At 42.6% G+C, this 23,809-nt stretch overlaps 1 protein-coding gene across 2 annotated transcripts in view; it reads right to left on the bottom strand.

Annotated features, from left to right (window-relative positions):
• RFTN2 (raftlin family member 2) overlaps nucleotides 1-23,809 on the bottom strand; it is a 67,064-nt gene that overhangs the window by 20,783 nt on the left and 22,472 nt on the right. For both annotated transcript variants that reach the window (XM_065930893.1, XM_065930892.1), the window contains exons 6-8: nucleotides 22,825-23,028; nucleotides 13,689-13,810; nucleotides 12,395-12,498 (exon numbers count right to left, since the gene is read on the bottom strand). In XM_065930893.1, the coding sequence (XP_065786965.1) occupies nucleotides 12,395-12,498; nucleotides 13,689-13,810; nucleotides 22,825-23,028 (430 nt within the window). The remainder of the gene's footprint in view (nucleotides 1-12,394; nucleotides 12,499-13,688; nucleotides 13,811-22,824; nucleotides 23,029-23,809) is intronic.

Below are 23,809 nucleotides of genomic sequence, written 5' to 3'. Positions count from 1 at the left end.
GGCCGCCAGGGAGGGTGTTGGGGGGAGAAAGGAAGGGGTGGGAAGTATGGAGAGTCGCATGGGAACCTACATTACCATATATAAAATAGATGCCAATGGGAATTTGCTGTGTGGCTCAGGGAACTTACACTGGGGCTCTGGAACAACCTAGAGGGTGGGATGGGCAGGGAGGTGGGAGGGAGGTTCAAGAGGGAGGGGACATATGTACACCTATAGTCGATTCATATTAATGTTTGGCATCAACATGTTCTGTAAAGCACAGTTCTGTAAAGCAACTATCCTTCAATTAAAAAAAAAATAAATTTAAAAGAAAAACAAAAATTCTCTCTCCTCTTTTACATTTACTGTTTTGGTAAAATCAGTCTTGAATTCTAATTTTTTTTCCAAACTTTAAACTTCTTTATTTTGCACTGGCGTATAGTTGCTTTCTATTTTTTTTAATTGAGGTATAGTTGATGTACAATATTACAAAGTTTCAGGTGTATAACACAGTGATTCACAATTTTTAAAGTTTATACTCCATTTATAATTATTATAAAATATTGGCTATCTTCCTTGTGATGTACAATATATCCTCACAACTTATTTTATACATAGTAGTTTGTGCTTCATAATCACCTATCTCTATTTTTCACTCCTCCCTCCTCTCTCCATACTGGTATCCACTAGCTCATTCTCTATATCTGTGTTGGCCTACTTGTTGTTGTTAGATCTACAAGGTTTAAATTAGGAGATGTCTTTAGGAATTCCTTCAGATGTACTTACTTCTCCTTGAATAAGTCCTGCACTTTGCTGACTCTGCTTTGTGCTCATGGTTTCCAGAAAGAGGAACTATTTTGCGATCTTCATGCTTCCACTTTTCATGCTCATAGCAGACACATGCTCACTAACTGATTACATTCTTTTCTGCTGATCCTGGTGTTAGAATCTTTGCTTTTATGGTGTTTGGGTAGCTACCACCAACAGACCAGTGCTGAGATGACTCCTATTTACTACTCCTGGTTAGCCCTATATGCCACCAGGAATATCCTCTCTAAAACTACTTTTGGAAGCACTGTTCTTTCATAATAGTCCCTACACCTCAGACTTCTCAGCCTCCAACAACCTCTTTCACAGATGTTTTCTACCATATTCACTGGCCTGACATGCAGCTCTTTTTGTATTATTGCTTCCCCAAGGAGTCTTTTTTTTTTTTTTTCATTTATTTTTATTAGTTGGAAGCTAATCACTTTCCCAAGGAGTCTTTTAATATATTTTCTCTGGAATTCCTCCCCATTGTCCCATTAAATTTTAAAGACAAAGATATGCCATGTACCTGTTTATGTACTATGACATTTTGGAGGGCCAAAAGCCCTTCCATGTCCCCTGTTTCTTGTAAAAAAAGAAAAAAGGCTTTAGTTTTCTAGGTGTTCCCTGAGTTCCAAAGAATCTGCTGTATGATGCTGCGCTGTGCTTAGTCGCTCAGTCGTGTCCGACTCTGTGACCCAACGGACTGTAGCCGCCAGGCTCCTCTGTCCATGGGCATTCTCCAGGCAAGAATATTGGAGTGGGTTGCTGGGCCCTCCTCCAGGCAATCTTCCCAATCCAGGAATTGAATCCAGGTTGCCTGCATTGCAGGTGGGTTCTTTACTGTCTGAGCCAGACACAGGGAGCTCAAATTTGGTGTTCTGTGACAATCTAGAGGGAGGGATGAGGGAGGGCGATGAGAGGGAGGGAGGTTCAAGAGGAGGGGGACACACATATACCAGTGGCTGATTCGTGTTGATGTGTGGCAGAAACCAGCACAGAATTGTAAAGCAACCATCCTTCAGTTGAAAATTAACAAATTAAGAAACATTTCCCTCTCAGTGTAAGGTGATAACTCCATATTTCTGTAACTGCATCAGAATCTCCTTGGATTCTTATTGAAATGCACATTCCCCCTTCCCGGCCTGCTCTAGATTATTACTGGAGACAGGGGAGCTGATCTGAGGTGGACAGAGGGAATTTTGTCTCCTCTTTTCATTTTTTTCTCGGTGATTATTTTGAGGTCAGCAATATTAACTACTGTTTCAGGTAATCTGATCCCCTAACCAGATTTGTCTTGAAGAATTCGGTGTAAATTTTCACCTTGATTTTTTTGAAAAGGGTTGGGCCTATTTGTATAATTATATAGTGATACAGATTAAAAAGGGATTCGGGCAAGTGTTCAGGACTGATAACAATAACCCTGGGATGAGGTCGTGATATCAGATGACCACATGTTGATGATTCCATGGTAGCACAGTTTTAAACCTCAGCAGTATGATCTTGCCTATGGCAATGAAGCAATAACTTGAATCTAAGGACACCCTAGGAAAACAACTTTATATAATCTGATAACAGGATATAGCTGTTCTTCAGTTCAGTTCAGTTCAGTCACTCCGTCATAGCTGACTCTTTGCGACCCTATGGACTGCAGCACACCTGGCCTCCCCATCCATCATCAACTCCTAGAGCTTGCTCAGACTCAAGTCCATTAAGTCAGTGATGCCATCCAACCACTTCACCCTCTGTCGTCCCCTTCTCCTGCCTTCAATCCTTCCCAGCATCAGGGTCTTTTCCAATGAGTCAGTTCATCGAATCAGATGGCCAAAGTATTGGAGCTGCAGTATCAGTCCTTCCAATGAATATTCAGAACTGATTTCCTTTAAGATTGACTGGTTTGATTTCCTTTCAGTCCAAGGGACTCTCAAGAGTCTTCTCCAGCACCACAGTTCAAAAACATCAATTCTTTGGTGCTCAGCTTTCTTTATTGTCCAACTCTCACATCCATACATGACTACTGGAAAAACCATAGCCTTGACTATATGGACCTTTGTCAGTAATGTCTCTGTTTTTTAATATGCTGTCTAGGTTGGTCATAGCAAACACCCTCTTCCAACAACACAAGAGAAGACTCTACACATGGACATCACCAGATGGTCAACACTGAAATCAGATTGATTATATTCTTTGCAGCCAAAGATGGAGAAGCTCTATACAGTGAGCAAAAACAAGACCAGGAGCTGACTGTGGCTCAGATCATGAACTCCTTATTGCCAAATTCAGACTTATTGAAGAAAGTAGGGAAAACCACTAGACCATTCAGGTATGACCTAAATCAAATCCCTTATGACTATACAGTGGAAGTGAGAAATAGATTTAAGGGATTAGATCTGATAGACAGAGTGCCTGAGAAGCTATGGACGGAGGTTCATGACATTATACAGGAGACAGGGATCAAGACCATCCCCATGGAAATGAAATGCAAACAGGCAAAATGGTTGTCTGAGGAGGCCTTACAAATAGTTGTGAAAAGAAGGGAAGCGAAAAGCAAAGGAGAAAGGGAAAGATATTCCCATTTGAATGCAGAGTTCCAAAGAATAGCAAGGAGAGATAAGAAAGCCTTCCTCAGCGATCAATGCAAACAGATAGAGGAAAACAACAGAATGGGAAAGACTAGAGATTTCTTCAAGAAAATTAGAGATACCAAGGGAACATTCATGCAAAGATGAGTTCGATACAGGACAGAAATGGTATGGACCTAACAGAAGCAAAGATATTAAGAAGAGGTGGCAAGAATACACAGAAGAACTGTACAAAAAAGATCTTCACAACCCAGGTAATCACGATGGTGTGATCACTCACCTAGAGCCAGACATCCTGGAATGTGAAGTCAAGTGGGCCTTAGAAAGCATCACTATGAACAAAGCTAGTGGAGGTGATGGAATTCCAGTTGAGCTATTTCAAATCCTGAAAGATGATGCTGTGAAAGTGCTGCACTCAATATATCAGCAAATTTGGAAAACTCAGCCGTGGCCACAGGACTGGAAAAGGTCCGTTTTCATTTGAATTCTTAAGAAAGGCAATCCCAAAGAATGCACAAACTACCACACAATTCCACTCATCTCACACACTAGTGAAGTAATGCTCAAAATTCTCCAAGCCAGGCTTCAGCAATATATGAACCGAGAATGTCCAGATGTTCAAGCTGGTTTTAGAAAAGGCAGAAGAACCAGAGATCAAATTGCCAACATCCGCTGGGTCATTGAAAAAGCAAGAGAGTTCCAGAAAAACATCTATTTCTGCTTTATTGACTACGCCAAAGCTTTTGACCGTGTAGATCACAATAAACCATGAAAAATTCTGAAAGAGATGGGAATACCAGACCACCTGACCTACCTCTTGAGAAACCTGTATGCATCAGGAAGAAACAGTTAGAACTGGACATGGAAGAACAGACAGGTTCCAAATAGGAAAAGGAGTACATCAAGGTTGTATATTGTCACCCTGCTTATTTAACTTATATGCAGAGTACATCATGAGAAACGCTGGGCTGGATGAAGCACAAGCTGAATCAAGACTGCTGGGAGAAATATCAATAACCTCAGATATGCAGATGACACCACCCTTATGGCAGAAAGTGAAGAACAAAAGAGCCTCTTGATGAAAGTGAAAGAGGAGAGTGAAAAAGTCGACTTAAAGCTCAACATTCAGAAAACTAAGATCATGGCATCTGGTCCCATCACTTCATGGGAAATAGATGGGGAAACAGTGGAAACAGTGTCAGACTTTATTTTTTGGGGCTCCAAAATCACTGCAGATGGTGACTGCAGCCATGAAATGAAAAGACACTTGCTCCTTGGAAGGAAAGTTATGACCAACCTAGACAGCATATTAAAAAGCAGAGACATTACTTTGCCAACAAAGGTCCGTCTAGTCAAGGCTATGGTTTTTCCAGTGGTCATGTATGGATGTGAGAGTTGGACTGTGAAGAAAGCTGAGCGCCGAAAAATTGATGCTTTTGAACTGTGGTGTTGCAGAAGACTCTTGAGAGTCCCTTGGACTGCAAGGAGATCCAACCAGTTCATCGTGAAGGAGATAAGTCCTGGGTGTTCATTGGAAGGAGTGATGTTGAAGCTGAAACTCCAATACTTTGGCCACCTGATGAGAAGAGTTGACTCATTGGAGAAGACCCTGATGCTGGGAGGGATTGGGGGCAGGAGGAGAAGGGGACAACAGAGGAAGAAATGGCTGGATGGCATCAACAACTTGATGGGCATGAGTTTGAGTAAACTCTGGGAGTTTGTGATGGACAGGGAGGCCTGGCGTGCTGCAATTCATGGGGTCGCAAAGAGTCGGACACGACTGAGGGACTGAACTGACTAACTGAACTGAGGTTGGTCATAGCTTTTCTTTCAAGGAGCAAGTGTCTGTTAATTTCATGGCTGCAGTCACCATCTGCAGTGATTTTGGATCCCAAGAAAATAAAGTCCCTCACTGTTTCCCGATCTATTTGCCATGAAGTGATGGGACCAGATGCCACAATCTTAGTTTTTTCAAATGCTGAGTTTTAAGCTAGCTTTTTCACTCTCCTCTTTTACTTTCATCAAGAGGCTCTTTAGTTTTTGCTTTCTCCTTTAAGGGTGGTGTCATCGGCATATCTGAGGTTATTGGTATTTCTCCAGCTTGTACTTCATACAGCCTGCCATTTCGAATGATGTACTCTGCAGATAAAAAAGCATGGTGACAATATATAGCGTTGATGTACTCCTTTTCCTATTTGGAACCAGTTCGTTGTTCCATGTCCATTTCTAACTGTTGCCTCTTGACCTGCATACAGATTTCTCAGGAGGCAGGTAAGGAGGTCTCATATTCCCATCTCTTGAAGAATCTTCTACAGCTTATTGTGATCCACAGAGTCAAAGGCTTTAGTTTAGTCAATAAAACAGATGTAGATGTTTTTCTGGAATTCTCTTGCTTTTTCTTTTTGTTGTTCTTACTGATGTATAGTTGCTTTACAATACTGTGTTAGTTTCAGGTTTATAGAACAGTAATTTAGTACTTTTGCTGGTTATATTCCATTATTACAAGATAATGAGTATGTGAGCCGATGGGGTGGGTGGGTGCAGTTCCCCAGAAAAAGAGAACCAGGCACGGCTTTCTTGACAAAAAAGAAGTCATTTTGGCCTAAACCATCTGTGATCTAAGCCAAGTCACAATGTTTTACCCCTGAACAGGTCTCCATAATAATTTTTTAAAAAAATATTTTAAAACTTTTGTTACCACTATTTATTTTCCCTTCATAGCTCTCTTTCATGTAACCATCCATTCAACAAATATTCATTGATTGCCTACTACTGTACTATGCGAGTCAGTAAATAATGATTGTAAGAGGGAAAAAGGATGCAGGGACAAAGGAAAAACAGTCATAAAGCAAGAGTTCAGCGATAAAAGAGAATCCTAATTCCTCCTCAAGGGATGTGGATAGCAATCTGATACAGATTTTAGGTTGAGCAGAACTAAGACGCCACCCACGTGGAGGGCTGTGACTATGTGCTGTGATCCCAGCCTGATCAGAACCTAAGGGAAGATGATAAGACCTTCTCTGACCCTTGTGATTTCTAGTCAACATTTACCCTGATTCTATGCAGAATTCTCCTCTGCTCAAGCCCCTTCATGAATACACATGTACCAAACCACTTCCCATCCCACTACCACTCCCCTTGCCCCAGGCAGTTTTGCTGTTTGGGGAGACACCACTTTGGAAAAGATCCTCCTTACTTGCTATAAGTAATAAATCCTTCCTTTACCTGATCTTTGGCTTCACTGTAACTTTTTACTAGACACCCACCAAGAAACAAATGCAGTTTTTGGGTAACAGGTATAATTCCCTGGGCTATACAACATATCCTTATTGGGTAAACCTATGGCTGATTCATGTTGATGTTTGGTGGAAATCAACACAATACTGTAAAGCAATTATCCTTCAATTAAAAATAAATGAAAAATATATATCCTTGTTGCTTATCTACTGTAAATGCAGCAGTTTGTATCTGTTAATCCCAATCCCTAATTTGTTCTCTGCTCCTTTTGGGAACCACAACCTTGTTTTCTGTATCTAACAGGATATATTTGAGTAATGAAAGAAAATACTTCATGTAGAGACCATTCAGATTATGGCTTACATGATAGAAAAGTAGGGAAAAATAGAAAATTGCTTAAGACACAATTTTTGTATATGAGTGGAAAATATTTAGGAAGAAAGTTTTCACTGGTAAAATATTTAGGAAGAAAGTTTTTACTGGTTCTAAGTTATGTTTTCAGACATGTGGGCCCAAAAGAAAGATGATAACATTTGTTTTTCTTAGAGCAAGCATCATGTATAGGCATGACCTTTTATAGTGTCATTATTTATTTGTCTTTTTAATTGGTTTGTAATACTCAGTGCTGATTTTGTATACATTGTTTCCATTTTCTGAAATATCTTGATTTAGGACAGACATCATGCACAGGCCCTGCTTTAACACACTCAAACATCATGATAATCCAGTGAAACTGATATTATTATATCATTTTCCAGATGAGGAAATTGAGAGTCAAAGTTCTCCAAGTCATATAGCTGGTAAATGGTGATGGTGTAATTCAGATGAGATCTGTGTATCTCGAAGCCTGAACCATTCTTCTGGTTTCAGAAACTAAAAACTTTTAGGCTCTGTCCTCTACCCGGACCAAGATGAACTCTATGTAATATGTTTATTGATGTTTAAAGATGACCTGGCTGAAGGTGACTACTATTCTGTGTGTCCTGAAGCAGCTGAGACCAGCGTGTGACTGTCTCAGGGACAGCACATTTGGACAAGAATAAAAAGGCCCACCCTCGTGTGGAGGTTTGTGCCAGACACTGGGGGGCGAGGCTGGGGAACAAGCCTGCTGGCCTGCAGGGCCCTGGAGGTCTGAGCAGCCCCTTGCTTTGCCTTTTTTGGCTGTGCCAGCTCAGTGAGCGGCACGGTTCCTCAGTCAGGTTTTGAGCCCAGGTCACTGCAGGGGACGCACAGAAACCTCACCGCTGGGCTGCAGGGAACTCGTGCCCCATTGCTAGGCTAACTGCACGTAAAGACGGGCCTTCACCACGGGGGCCTGCGAGGCCCAGTCTGTCTCCAGCATCGTGGTGGATACTAGCAGCACACTGGACTTCCCTGGCGGCTCAGACGGTAAAGAGCCCTCCTGCAAAGCGGGAGACCTGGCTTCAGTCCCCGGGCTGGGAAGATCCCCTGGGGGAGGGCATGGCAACCCACTCCAGCAATCTTGCCTGGAGAACCCCATGAACAGAGGAGCCTGACAGGCTACAGTACAGGGTCACAAAGAGGCAGACACGACCGAGCGACTAAGCACACGACGCACATGCACACCCAGGGCACTGAGGAAACGGGAACTGTGGGGAGGCGGCCCCGAGGACGGTAGGCAGCTACCCCCCCCCCCCAACTCCTGAGGGCCCCATCACTGCATCTGGCCTGTGGAGAGGCGGCCCACACTCCTGAGGGCCCCACCACTGCATCTGGCCTGTGGTGAGGCAGCCCCCACTCCAGAGGGCCCCACCACTTCATCTGGCCTGTGGTGAGGCGGCCCCCACTCCAGAGGGCCCCTATCACTGGATCTGGCCTGACCTGTGGAGAGGCGGCCCTGAGGATGGCAGGCGGCCCCCACTACAGAAGGCCCCATCACTGCATCTGGCCGTGACCTCACGCTGTTTGACACCTAGGACCAGGCGGTCAGGCAGGCACGGCTGGCTCCACCACCCTCTCCCATCACAGTATACTTGAGATGTCTTCCTTCCCACCTGTGGTCTCAGTCCTGTTCTCACTTCAAACCAAACAGGAGATGCTCAGCGAGTGGCAGGCCATGTTCTATGCCTCAGCATCCAACATTTTAGACTTGCTATCTAATTTAGTGCCCGGCTGGTCACTCATATCACTTTAGGAAATATTTAGCCTCATGGGAACGGAAGTCCTGAGTGAATAGGAAGGAGGAATGATAAATATATTTTCCACTGGGGAAAAAAGGAACATGAAAGGTTCAGAACTTAGAGTACTTTTAGGAAGAGTCGATGATGCCCTAAATTATACACCTAGGAGAAATGAGGAGGCTAAATACAGAAGTTATTCTGAGGGAGATTGGAGGGTGAGTCAGGTAGACCACTGACTTGGCAGATGGAAGGTGGGGGTGGCAGGGAAGTGGAATTTTTTTCTCTTTTCACCACCTATGCAAAGTTCCTCAAATGTCGATGAGATTCTGAAGCTTGTGAAAATGGAGCTTCATGGGCCCTACCCTTAGAGCCCCTGACTGCCCTGCTGGGGTAAGCCTCCAGCATGTGTGTGTCCCGGGCACGGCACAGCATTCACATCACTTGGTCTGAAGGCCAAACCTTGAGAATCACTGCTGTCCTGTGACCTGACAGGTGTGTCACAGATTTTAAAAAAACAATAATAAATTATTTTTCGCTCTTCTGGGTCTTTGTTGCTGCACTGGCTTTTCTCTAGTCATAGCGAGCAGGGACTACTCGCCAGTTGTGGTGTGCAGGCTTCTCATTTCAGTGGCTCCTCTGGTTTCAGAGCACAGCTCTAGGGTCCACAACCTTCAGCAGTTGCAGTATGTGGGCGCAGTAGTTGAGCTCTCCAGAGCACAGGCTCACTACCTATGACACTCCAGCTTAGCTGCTCCTCCGCATGAGGAATTTTCTCAGACCAGGGATCAAACCTGTGTCTCCTGCATTGGCAGGAAGATTCTCTACCGCTGAGCCACCAGGGAAGCCCCTATGTCACAGACTTTTAGAAGCTGAGTAATGATTCAGAGAGCTATCACTCAATTTGAGAGCAGTTACCAATAAATCTCTGAGAAGAAAAGATTGTTTTGCTTACTTCTAACCTCTCCTTTCGGAGAAGGTAATGGCACCCCACTCCAGTACTCTTGCCTGGAAAATCCCATGGACGGAGGAGCCTGGTGGGCTGAAGTCCATGGGGTCGCTAAGAGTCTGACACGACTGAGCGACTTCACTTTCACTTTTCACTTTCACGCATTGGAGAAGGAAATGGCAACCCACTCCAGGGTTCTTGCCTGGAGAATCCCAGGGACGGGGGAGCCTGGTGGGCTGCCGTCTATGGGATCGCACACGGTGGGATACGACTGAAGCAACTTAGTAGTAGCAGCAGTAGTAGTAGTAGTAGCAGTAGCAGCAGTAGTAGTAGTAGTAGCAGTAGCAGCAGTAGTAGCAGTAGTAGTAGCAGTAGCAGTAGTAGCAGTAGCAGTAGTAGTAGCAGTAGTAGCAGTAGTAGTAGCAGCAGCAGCAGCAGCTGCCCCTCCTTTTAAAGCCTGACTGTCGGACTTCCCTGGTGGCACAGTGGAAGAGAACCTGCCTGCCAATGCAGGGGACACAGGTTCAATTCCTGGTCTGGGAAGAATCCACATGCCTCGGAGCAACTAAGACTGGGTGCCACAACTACTGAGCCCACACTTCAGAGCCTGAGCTCTGCAACAAGAGAAGTCACAACAGTGAGAAGCCTGAGCACCACAACCAGAGAAAGCCCTTGCACAGTAACGAAGATCCAGTGCAACCAGAAATAAATAAAATTATTAAAAAAAAATAAAGCCTGAGTGTTTTTACCCTGTATCCACATTTATCCCCTTCCCCACCTGAAGAAGGTGTGACTTTATTACAGAACCATGTCAATTCAGTGTTTTTGAAGTTTGTGGGGAGGCAGCATTATTGGGCAGGGGTAAAGCTGCTAAACTAAAGGGTGGATGTGACCGAGGGAGGGGGAGCTGCCTCCCTTAGCTGCGCTGACTGTCAGTGTTAAGCTGCGTCCAGCTGACTCTGCTCCAAGGGAAGGTCCAGCAACACTGCTGTCCTCTGCAGGTTGTACCAGCCCAGACAGGACAGCCTTGGCAGTCAGTCATTTTCTGGATGCCAAATAAAGCAGAGGGAACATCTCTGAGTCCAGGGGATAGCAAAGCACTTCATACAGAGGGCTTAATTTGCCTCTTTTTCCAAATAAACAAACAAAATAACAGCTCGATCTTTTCCTTCCCCAGGAATGGGACAAAAGGAAAAGTCGGTATTTGTGAACTGGTTCTCATATAAGTGTCTGTTTTGGTGGAAACAGATAACAAGTTCATGCACAGGAGAAAGCTCTCCTTCCCCCGACACTGGAGGGGCGGATGGAGGCAGAAGCACTGTCGCCTCTCCACCCCACCCTCTGGGCCCCGCTGCAGCTCTAACCCCAGCTGTGTGCTGGACTGAGGGCAGTCTCACACAGGCAGTGCCCAAGAGCAGGACGAAGGGTCCCGCAAAGGGGGCTGTATTTCCTGCTGGCAGATTCCTATCGACTCAGTCTTCACTCTAGGGAAGAGTCAGCATCTCAAGTTGGAAAAAAAGAAGGTATAGTAGTACAGCCTTTGAAGGGAAGGGCAACTCTGAGTGCTGGAAGCTGCAGTGAATTGGGAGTTGGTCTACTTTGCCCCGTCTCTGGCGCTGCCAGTGTGAACTCACACACCCTTGAGAAGGCGGTGCCCTTAACAATAGCTTGTATGCATAGTTGGTTCTCCGAATCTGCAGTTCAGATTCTACCAACTGCCAATGGAAAATATTCGAGAAAAAAAATCTCAGAAAGTTCCAAAAAGGAAAACTTGAACTTGCCAGCAACTGTGTACACAGCATTTAAATTGTATAGCTATTGTAAGTAATCTAGTGATGACTGAAATTATACGGGCTGCATGTAGATTATATGCAAATACTATGCCACTTTATAGGGTGTTCCTGGTAGCTCAGGTGGTAAAGAATCTGTCTGCAATGCAGGAGACCTGGGTTCGATCCCTGGGTTGAGAAGATCCCCTGGAGGATGGCAAGGCAACCTACTCTAGTATTCTTGCCTAGAGAATCCCATGGAGGTGCCTGGTGGGTTACAGTTCATGGGGTCGCAAGGAGTCAGCTATGGCTGACATACTTTACCTTTATCTTTGGTGAGGACAGGGTTACAAAGAACCAAGCAAATAGCTTTGGGCCCTGGAATAATTTGTCCATTACAAAACACCGTCCATTATAAAAAATTACCATCATCCACTCTTCGCCTGCCCCATTCCCTGCCCACATTTGAAAACTCCCTGGTGGCTCAGATGGTAAAGAATCTGCCTGCAATACAGGAGACCCGGGTTCGACCACTGGGTCGGGAAGATCCCCTGGAGAATGGAATGGAAATCCACTCCAGTATTCTTGCCTGGAGAATCCATGGACAGAGGAGTCTGGTGGGCTGCAGTCCATGGGGTGGCAGAGAGCTGGACACGAATGAGTGACTAACACTTCATGCCACTTTATACAAGGGACTTGAGCATCCCAGATTTTGGTAACCGTGGGGGTCCTGGAACAAATCCCTCATGGATACTGAGGGATATATATAACAAGAGAGGGTTAGATTTGCTATCTCCAAGGCCCATGAAATCAAATTGGAAGTTCAGTGAAATGCTCTTCGTAGGCCTCAAATAAGCACTGTTAGGTTGCATTATCTACAGAGGAGCTCTGTTTTAGCACGAAATGAGGGTGTGTCAGGTGATTCAGCGTTACCTGTCATGTCTCAGTATAGGAGTAGGCAACACGCTTGTCAGGAGCCATCCAAACTCAGCCAGAGTGTGCAGCAGAGGACCATAATCTGTCTTGATTTCACAGCCCTGCGTGAATAAGCACAGAGCTCATAGTCTAATGACAAAGACAATAAGTGTGCTGACGGTGCTGACAATAAGGGTGAGGCGTGTTGGGATAAGGGGCATTCATGCTTCATTAAGGGCAGCTTCACCCAGCGCCAGTCTTCTTTTCTGCTTCCTGCTGCTTCCCGACCATTCAACCAGGCTGGAAACCCTGGGGATCTGAGTGGAGGAGGTTCTCTAAGGTTTGGGCCTTCCTTCCCTAGGTCTTGTTTGGGCATCAAACTTTAATATAGTTAATGTATATTTAATGTATAGTTAATGTATATTAACTTTAATTTAATTTGCATTTTAAAAAGCCCCCTGGGTGATTTGGATCCAAGTAGAGCCCACACTTTCAGAAACACTGGTCTAGGGCCTGGGAAGTGAGGACTGGATAGAGAGTGAGCATTGAGGAGTGAAAGGTGAGAGGAGCAAAGAATGTTCACTTCTTTTCACTCACTTGGAATTGAGTTTTCCTCTTATCCCACATCCTTGTGCACCCCCTCAATGGGGTTTCCAGTTTCCTTGAAAATGGCCTATGTCTCTCTAAGCTCGGCAAGGCCAGAAAGATGAAAGTGTCCTTGAGAGAGGCTGTCAGTGAGGGCCTCACACACCAGCAAATATACCTGAATTCAGTCTGTACACCTCAACGGCAGTCCATTTGGTGACACCTGAATTCAGAGCGCACAATGCTGACAGCAAAGTCACCTCTTATTAGGAAGGACAATGCTGTGTGTACACATTTGGTCTGGTGAGAGAAAGAATACCTTTGGATATTTTTGCCTTTGAAAGTCAATTCACAGGGTGAAAAAATCAGTCACATTGGTTGCTCAAAGATAAAATTGAATTTGTTTTCACTTTCATCTAGTTGTCTTGGCATTGTGTACAGAGAATCTCAGTGCCAGGGATGTTGTTTAGAATAAGAATGTCGAACGTTTGGGAATCTATTGCTATTTACGTATAATTATTTTGCTATCTTTAAACAAATCTGAACATTGAGTAAAACAAATCACCTTTTCCCTAATTGGCAAGAAGTTTGTTCAAGCATTTGTGATGAAATTCTGAACAATGAATAAACGTGTGTTTGAAGAATATTGTCTGTGTTAGGCAATGAAGATCTAAATGTAAAACTCAGTATAAAAGTAAAGCTAAATTATAAAAAAACCACAGTTTACCTCAATAACTGTCCATTGTTCTACTACGATGGCATCATTTCCTTTCCTGCCAAAACCTGGTACTCCAGAGCCTTCTTCTTCATAGATAAAGAATCCTTCCAAAGATTTTGACAAGTGATCCCCTGTGAGGAAAAAGATACAATTAAGGAGAGTTGCACATATTCAGTGTCTTTTCGGATCATCTAAAATGTTAATAAATAACCCATAGGGGAAGCTGAAAGAAAAACATATCAATTAATAGATACTTGTTTTAGGTGAATCTATGACATTTCCCTTCTCTTTGAGGTAATTTCTTTTTTTTGCAAAAGTTAAGACAGTTTTATACCTAACTGAATTAAAATCAAATTGTAACCACAAAGACTACAATAACAAACACAAGATAAAATAATATCATACAGTGAGAAGCAAATGGATTTCTTAAGCCTAAAAACATCTGGAAATCACCTTCACCTGGAAATCAAATGCTGGATTCTGCTCTACATGTTGTTTGCACGTCAATCATACCACTGAGAAAAACGGCATCAAAATTATTAATCCTTGAAATTACAGGTGTGATATCAAAACCAAGGTGAGGTAAGATTATTTTAAAAAGTATGAATACAGAACAATTCTTTGTTTCAACGATGCTTAGCAAAAAAAAGAATGGTAACAGGAAGATCCTAAACAGAAGTCATTGTCAGGAGAATTCCTGCTGGGAAGGAAGTTTTGAGGGAGGGCCTCTCTGACATTTTTTTGAACAGTTGACAATAACCAGCTGGCCAAAACTAAACCGATTTTATGGAAATTCTTTTGTCTCCTACTTAGCAGTAGGAGACAATTTTCCCATGATCAAGTGCTGGTTAAATATTTTGTTTTTATACATCACAATGTCACATCAAAGTTTCCCTGATGGACGATTATCCAAATAATAACCTACAAAGTTTTCAAAACATCTATTAAGCTTAAAGACCAACCAACCAACAAACAAACAAACACCAAAGTAATTCAAATGTAATTTTCAGTTTTCATTTTTATTAATGAGCTATAAAACTTTAAGAGGAAATCACCATTACTATTTTATATCAGTTACAGTTTGGGCAGAATAACATGAAGAATTTACTTTGTTCAGCATGGTTCCCAAAACCCAGTAAAGTTTAATTTACTTGTTGAAATTGCTATTCTAACTACAGTATATGTTCCACTTCCTTTAAATGTACTTGTCTACTGTCATACCAAAGTGACCCATAGAATTAAACCTGTTTTTGATCATCAGTTTAGAGCATCACAAGAACATCTTTAAAATTGTATATTTGCCTCAAGTCCTTTTTTAGAATGGAGGTATGAACTTTAAGAATAATTATATACTGTGATAATTATGTAGTTAATTGTAATCTTTTCTTATTTACTTTAGGATTATATAGTTGGAGAACTATGGGTTTTGTGGTGTCTGTTTTCCTGTTCTCAGTATTGAGATTCCTTAGTACTTCTAAACTTCTCTGGATTTAAAAGAATGAAAATGTGGTAGACTCACACATTGCAATATCAAAAAGAATAAAAAAGAAAGACTCACTGGAATACAACAACATGGATAACTGTCAGAGATACTATGTTGAAGAAAAGAAGTGAGGAGATATAGAAAACATACTGTATAGTTCAACCTACATGAAGTTCAAAAATAAGCAAAATTAATCTATGGTGTTGGAAGTCAAAACAATGCTTCTCTCTGCATGGGAGGGTATTAATGGGGAAGGGCCATAAGGAGGCTTCTGGGATTTCGGAAATGTTCTATATCCTTTTTTTTTTTTTTTTTTTGCCTTTTACCCCTCAATACTGAGATATAGTTGACATATAAGGAAATGTTCTGTATCTTGAACATTTGTGTTCTATTCAGCTATATGCATATTAATGCATCTTGTTCTACGTATCTTATAACTTCAGTTAAAAACAAAAGACATTCCTTCTCACTTTATACAGTTCCTCAAGTCCCCTGGCTAAGCTTTCTTAGGGACCATGCTGATCCTCAGAGCCACAGAAGAATGATACTTCCCAGAAGGGACTATTTCTATCTCTTAAGAAACTCTGCCTGACAGAAGCGGCAGCTGGGGAGGGTGGCAGGGAAGGCCTCATGGGGAGTGACCATTGGGGTGCTTGGTGTGTTATATTCCAGGTATTGGGGTAAGGTGACAATTCTGAACAATTACTTAACAACTGTCCTGAACTGACTCATCTCTTAACAGCATGAATCTCAGACCTTCCCACCCACTGGTATGCTCAGAATGGGGTTCAGATGAGTTAAGGTACAGGGCACCCCCTCCTGCCCAAAGCAGCTTTTCTTCTTATATCCATGTGTCCTACAATTTTGTTGTTGTTCAATCGCTCAATTGTGTCCGACTCTTTGTCACCCCATGGACTACAGCATGCCAGGCTTCCCTGTCCTTCACTATCTCCCGGAGCTCACCATGTCCACTGAGCCGGTGCTGCCATTCAACCATCTCGTCCTCTGTCATCCCCTTCTCCTCCTGCCTTCAACCTTTCCCAGCATCAGGGTCTTTTCTAACAAGTTGGCTCTTGGCATCAGGTGGCCCTGTATCGGAGCTTCAGCTTCAGAATCAGTCCTTCCAATGAATATTCAGGATTGAATTCCTTTAGAATTGACTGGTTTGATCTCTTCAGTCCAAGGGACTCTCAAGGGTCTTCTCCAACACCACAGTTCAAAAGCATCAATTCTTTGGCACTCAACCTTCTTTATGGTCCAACTCTCCCATCCAAACATGACTACTGGAAAAACCACAGCTTTGACAATATGGACCTTTGTTGGTAAAGTCAAGTCTCTGCTTTGTAATACGCTATTTAGGTTTGCCATAGCTTTTCTTCCAAGGAGCAAGTGTCTTTAAATTTCATGGCTGCAGCCACCATTTGCAGTGATTTTGGAGCCCAAGAAAATAAAGTCTCTCACTGTTTCCATTGTTTCCCCATCTATTTGCCATGAAGTGATGGGACCGGATGCTGTGATCTTAGTTTTTTGAATATTGAGTTTTAAGCCAACTTTTTCACTCTCCTCTCTCACCTTCATCAAGATGCTTTTTTGTTCCTTCTTGCTTTCTGCCATAAGGGTGGTGCCATCTGTATATCTGAGGTTATTGATATTTCTCCCAGCAATCTTGATTCCGGCTTGTGCTTCATCCAGCCTGGCATTTCTCATGATGTACAATATTATCATTTTCTATGTGTGCAGAGGGCTTCTCAGGTGGCTCAGTGGGTAAAGAATCTGCCCACAGTACAGGAGACACAGGTTTAGTCCCTGGGTTAGGAAGATCCCCTGGAGGAGGGAATGGCAACCCACTCCAGTATTCTTGCCTGGAGAATCCCATGGACAGAGGAACTTGGCAGTCTATAGTCCATAGGATCACAAAGAGTTTGACACTACTAAAGTCATTGAGTGTGCATGTGTGCATAATATGAAAAAGTTACAAAGAATTGACCTGATCCACTGCTTCTCAATTTTTTTTTTCTGGCCTTGCTGTGAGTAACATGTGAGATCTCAGTTTCTCCTGACCTGGGACAGAACCTGTGCCCTCTTAGTGGAAACACAAGTCTTAACCACTGGCCTGCCAAGGAAGTCCTGTGGTTAGCTTTTAAGAATAGGGAAGATGTCCATTTTGCTCATCAGTATAAACCCTATGTGCCAGGCCTAGGGCCTGGTGTGTATATATATACATATGGGGTTTCCCTGGTGGCTTAGCAGTAAAAAGTCTGCCTGAAATGAAGAAGACTTGGGTTCAGTCCCTGGGTCAGGAAGATCCCTTGGAGAAGAGCATGGCAACCCACTCCAGTACTCTTGCCCGGAGAACCCCCATGGACAGAGGAGCCTGGCGGGCTACAGTACCTGGGATTGCAAAGAGTCGGACATGATGGAGCAACTATGCGCAGCAGCACACACATACATACATGTGTATATGAGATGAATACACACATGTTTCAGTGTCCTTACTCTACCCTACTCCTCAACTTGATACATCTCCAACTCCACACAAGCATTTTTATAGGAATGAAGAGACTGAAATGACCATAAGTGGAGTCTGAAAAGAATCCACAAAACATGAAAATGTAGCCTTTAGATGTGGGCACACCAGAGGTAGGCAGAGGCTGTGTTCTGAGGGTGGTGGGTGCTGGCAGGCCAGTGAAGTGTAATAACCCCAAGGGCTGTGTTGTGTGTGGCGGTGTGTTCTGTACCAGGTGACAGGGTTGGCCATCTCATCCATGTCAGCTGCCCGCTGGATCTCTGCATGTTCTGGTAGAATAAAATGCTTTGTCTCTGTTGGCATAACTGGATACGCCTCTTGCAGGCTCCTCTGGGTTCATTTGGGAGTTGTAAGCGTGCAGAGAACCCAGCTGCAGGCCAGTTTGGAGAAGGCCAGATGCTGGAGAAGGTCAGGAATAGGAGAAGGTTATGCAGTGAGACCCTCAGGCCACAAGAACAGCAGGAGGGTCCCTGGGTGCCCCTGTGTATGGGACTTTTCAAAACAGAAAAGGCTTCGAAAGTGAGTGGGGAAGGGCACTGAAGAGGAATTTCACAGACCTTACAACATTTCCACCATGACTTTCCTGACTTAAATTTTTTTTTCCCACTTTTCTCTTTCTGGAGAAGTTTATAGAATGAGATTTATAGAGTAATATATTTAAATTTCTGAGCAATATCTGGTTTTGTACTTCTTCTCATGTGTGGGCTGGCTTCTGACAGTATTTTGGAAGAGGATGGAAGCAAGACAAAACAAAATACGTATTGTCCCCTACGTGCTTTGGATGTCACGCATCAGATGTCCTAGGACAAAGTGGTCGATTCAGCCCTGCTTCCTCTGACTCGTTTCTCATGGTGACTCGGGCACGGGTCACAATTTCCCCTCTGCAGCTTCCCTGTATACTCCCAGGAAAGTCCCGAGTGACACACCCAGTCGCCAGACCTTACAGACCATGGCTCATTAGGGCTTGGCATGGCCTGCAATGCAACACGCCTAATGAGACATTCCCGAGCTGCTGACAGCGAGAGACTCTCCCTGGGGCTCTCTAAATAGCTTCTGAGGCTTTGAGAACAAAGGCCCTACAGAGCCTCTGGCTGGCAACTGCTGTGGCTAATTTTATTTCCACCAGCAAGGCTCAAGGCAGGGATGCCTGAAAGATATTGTGAAAGGAGGATTTCTTTGTCTTTCCTTCAGCAATTAGTCATAATCCAAAATTTGGAATGGCTCTTTAAAGTTTTTCTTGGCCACATCACGCAGCTTGCAGGATATCCTAGTTCCCTGACCAGGAGTGGAACCCAGGCCTTGATAGTGAAAGCGTGGAGTCTTAACCACTGGACTGCCAGGGAATTCCACACTACCCAGTCCCTTTTTTGAATGGCTCTAACTTAGACTCTTTGGAGGGAAAAGCAAGACATAGACAAAGAGAGAGAAATATGTGAAGCATAAACTGACCTCCAAACAGCTGATTCATACTAAAAGTATTGTAAGAACATCTTGTGTCAGGAGAGAAAATGAACTCTGACAGTGGGTGAGGCACTGTGGAGTCACTCTGTACATAGTATATCTTACCAAATTCTCACAACAGTTAGTAGAAGTGTTTTTACAAGGAAACTGAGGCTCAGTGAGCTCAGCTAATTTTCCCAAGTCACACAGCTCTAAGTAGAAGACACAGAATTTAAACTCTGTTTAAATCCTAAAGTCCACAGGCTTTATATCAGATCTGGCTGTTTCCATAAAAGATCAACTTGGAAGAAGTTTCCAATAACCAAAAATACTATTAAATATTTATTGAGTACTTGCTAAGTGCCAAACACTATGCAAGGGGCTGTATTTTGGGGTGCTCCAATGAGTTAGATCCTTACTCTTGCTTACTAGTTAAAGGGACCTATTGGAACACGACTTGACAATTTTAAATAACCAAAGTCTTTAGTTGTATTAGTTAAGGCATCACTAGGCTGATCTAATAATAATGAGGTTTATTGAGATCTCATCTGGTTTGCTTTTTCATTCCTCTCTCTAACCTCAGTGAATCATGGTCCCTAACTATCCTGATCTGCATAAACTCCATCCTTCCTAATGCATTTTTCCAGTCTCCTTACAATCCTTTTTTCTTTTCTTTGAGCACGAATCTCTTTAAAAAACAACAACAAAAAATGCTTTTCTTAGAAATAATTTTTGGAAAGTTTAGCTTGTTTTTGTGATAGACAAATGATTACATACCCATTGTAACTAAAAGATTAGATAGAGAAGAAAGATAAGGGAATGGCATAAATAAATATAGATCATTTTCTGAACCAAAGTTTATTTTTCTATACAAGTTTTAGGAGGAGTTGGGTGTAGAGAGGAAGACAAGGTAGGTAGTATCCAAAACTGGGCTGCTGCTGCTAAGTCACGTCAATCGTGTCCGACTCTGTGCGACCCCATGGACGGCAGCCCACCAGGCTCCCCCGTCCCTGGGGTTCTCCAGGCCGGGGTGGGTTGCCGTGTCCTTCTCCACTGCATGAAAGTGAAAAGTGAAAGTGAAGACGCTCAGTCATATCTGACTCCCAGAGACCCCATGAACTGCAGCCTACCAGGCTCCTCCATCCATGGGATTTTCCAGGCAAGAGTACTGGAGTGGGTTGCCATTGCCTTTTCTGATCCAAAACTGGGCTATTGTAATAAATAGTAATTGTTACAATGTAACAATAGTAATTGTTAAATGCCATCATATGCCTCCTGACTGGGCTGCTGTAGTACCTCTTACTTGGAAAATTCTACTAGTTGATCACATCGAGATTTGTCTATTTCTGATAGTTACAAACCAACAGCAAACATTACAATAGTATCACACAGGATTGTTAACATTTTATATTAAAGTTTCATGTGCAATTGCCAAATTCAGACTTAAACTGAAGAAAGTGGGGAAAACCACTAGACCATTCAGGTATGACCTAAATCAAATCACTTATGATTATACAGTGGAAGTGAGAAATGGATCTAAGGGACTAGATCTGATAGACAGAGTGCCTGTTGAACTATGGACGGAGGTTCATGACATTGTACAGGAGACAGGGATCAAGACCAACCTCAAGAAAAGAAACGCAAAAAAGCAAAATGGCTGTTTGAGGAGGCCTTACAAATAGCTGTGAAAAGAAGAGAAGTGAAAAGCAAAGGACAGAAGGAAAGATATATACCCATTTGAATGCAGAGTTCCAAAGAATAGCCAGGAGAGATAAGAAAGCCTTCCTCAGCGATCAATGGAAAGAAATAGAGGAAAACAATAGAATGGAAAAGACTAGAGATCTCTTCAAGAAAATTAGAGATACCAAGGGAACATTTCATGCAAAGATGGGCTCAATAAAGGACAGAAATGATATGGACCTAACAGAAGCAGAAGATATTAAGAAGAGGTGGCAAGAATACACAGAAGAACTGTACAAAAAAGATCTTCACAACCCAGATAATCACGATGGTGTGATCACTCACCTAGAGCCAGATATCCTGGAATGTGAAGTCAAGTGGGCCTTAGGAAGCATCACTATGAACAAAGCTAGAGGAGGTGATGGAATTTCAGTTGAGCTATTTCAAATCCTAAAAGATGATGCTGTGAAAGTGCTGCACTCAATATGCCAGTAAATTTGGAAAACTCAGCAGTGGCCACAGGACTGGAAAAGGTCAGTTTTCATTCCAGTCCCAAAGAAAGGCAATGGCAAAGAATGCTCAAACTACCGCACAATTGCACTCATCTCACACGTTAGTAAAGTAATGCTCAAAATTCTCCAAGCCAGGCTTCAGCAATATATGAACCGAGAATGTCCAGATGTTCAAGCTGGTTTTAGAAAAGGCAGAAGAACCAGAGATCAAATTGCCAACATCCGCTGGGTCATCGAAAAAGCAAGGGAGTTCCAGAAAAACATCTATTTCTGCTTTATTGACTATGCCAAAGCTTTTGAGTGTGTGGATCACAAGAAACTGTGGAAAATTTTGAAAGAGATGGGAATACCAGACCACCTGACCTGCCTCTTGAGAAACCTGTATGCAGGTCAGGAAGCAAGTTAGAACTGGACATGGAAGAACAGACAGGTTCCAAATAGGAAAAGGAGTACGTCAAGGCTGTATATTGTCACCCTGCTTATTTAACTTATATGCAGAGTACATCATGAGAAACGCTGGGCTGGATGAAGCACAAGCTGGAATCAAGACTGCTGGGAGAAATATCAATAACTTCAGATAGGCAGATGACACCACCCTTATGGCAGAAAGTGAAGAACTAAAGAGCCTCTTGATGAAAGTGAAAGAGGAGAGTGAAAAAGTCGACTTAAAGCTCAACATTCAGAAAACTAAGATCATGGCATCTGGTCCCACCACTTCATGGGAAATAGATGGGGAAACTGGAAACAGGGGCTGACTTAATTTTTTGGGGCTCCAAAATCACTGCAGATGGTGACTGCAGCCATGAAATTAAAAGACGCTTACTCCTTGGAAGGAAAGTTATGACCAATCTAGACAGCATATTAAAAAGCAGAGACATTACTTTGCCAACGAAGGTCTGTCTAGTCAAGGCTATGGTTTTTCCAGTGGTCATGTATGGATGTGACAGTTGGACTATAAAGAAAGTTGATAATTAAGAATAAAACTATAAAGAATTGATGCTTTTGAACTGTGGTGTTGGAGAAGACTCTTGAGAGTCCCCTGGACTGCAAGGAGATCCAACCAGTCCATCCTAAAGGAAATCAGTGCTGGGTGTTCATTGGAAGGACTGATGTTGAAGCTGAAACTCCAACACTTTGGCCACCTGATGGGAAGAGCTGACTCATTTAAAAAGACCCTGATGCTGAGAAAGATTGATGGCAGGAGAAGGCGATGGCAGAGGATGAGATGGCTGGATGGCATCACCAACTCAATGGGCATGAGGTTGGGTAAACTCCAGGAGTTTGTGATGGACAGGGAGGCCTGGCATGCTGTGGTTCATGGGGTCGCAGAGTCGGACATGACTGGGTGACTGAACTAAACTGAACTGTGCAATAATAGAATCTTTTTTCTTAGTAATAGTATCTGTCCTTTTAGCCATTGAACTTGAGAGGCAAAAACATTTCCTCCAACTCTGACACAGGTCAAATTTTTTAGGTATCAACATATCATAATATAAAACTTACCTTTAGATGTTTCCCAGCATACAAAAGAATCAATTAAAGACAAGCCTTGTTTATAATAAAATGTAGTTAACTCCAGCCAATCAGCATCAAGTGTACTAATGACAGAGCCTTTTCTTGTTACTTTCATTGACAGGATGCCTTCCTGATAGTTCCAGCAGGTTGATTCATCGTCAAAAACATTGAAGACTGTATACAACTTGTTATCTGAGAATAGGTGTTCAGAAGGAAGAAAAAAGGGAAAGGATTACTAAAATTGTTTTTTTTTAAATTTAATTAATCATGAGCTATTTCAAGCATACAAATAGGCACAGAGAATAATAAAATTACCTACCATGAAAGTTTTATTAACTGTTAACTTTGGGCCATGTTTGTGTTAGAGCTTTTTCAAGGAAATGAGAGATATATGCAGTTAAGGCTCATGATGTATCTGCCCTAATCCTATTCTCCAGAAATAGCTACTGTAATGAATTTGGTGTTAATCATTCTCATGCAAGTACTTCTTTTCTTTAAAATACATATCTATACACATAAATGATGTTTTGCAATTTAAAATTTTTTAAAAATGGTGTGTTGTATGTCTCAATCTATGAGTTAATTTTCTTGTTCAACATGATGCTTTAAAAGTGTAATTAATACATGTAGGTCTTGTTTATTTAGTTTAACTGTTACATCGCATTAGAGTTTACTTTTCTCCTACTGATGGAATTAGATATTATTACTGAATTTCTATTATTACAAACATTATTCATTCCTTGGATACGTATATGAAAGTGACTCCAGAATGCATTCTACTTTAAGTTAGCAAATTCTTAACTTAGAGGTTCATGGACCCACATCATTGGTTGTGCACTAGGAAGTCTAACGTCATTTGCATCACAGACAGTATTAGGGATATGTGTGTTATGTGTGTTTTTCTGGGTGAATCTCCATGGATTTCACCAGACTCTCCAAGAAGTCTTTATTATGTGTCTACTCTCAACCCCCT

This window comes from Muntiacus reevesi, chromosome 3 (genome assembly GCF_963930625.1).
Source record: "Muntiacus reevesi chromosome 3, mMunRee1.1, whole genome shotgun sequence".
Taxonomy (NCBI): Eukaryota; Metazoa; Chordata; class Mammalia; order Artiodactyla; family Cervidae; genus Muntiacus; species Muntiacus reevesi.
The sequence above is the reverse complement of the archived record's forward strand: the minus strand, read 5'-3'. Positions and strand labels throughout refer to the sequence as shown.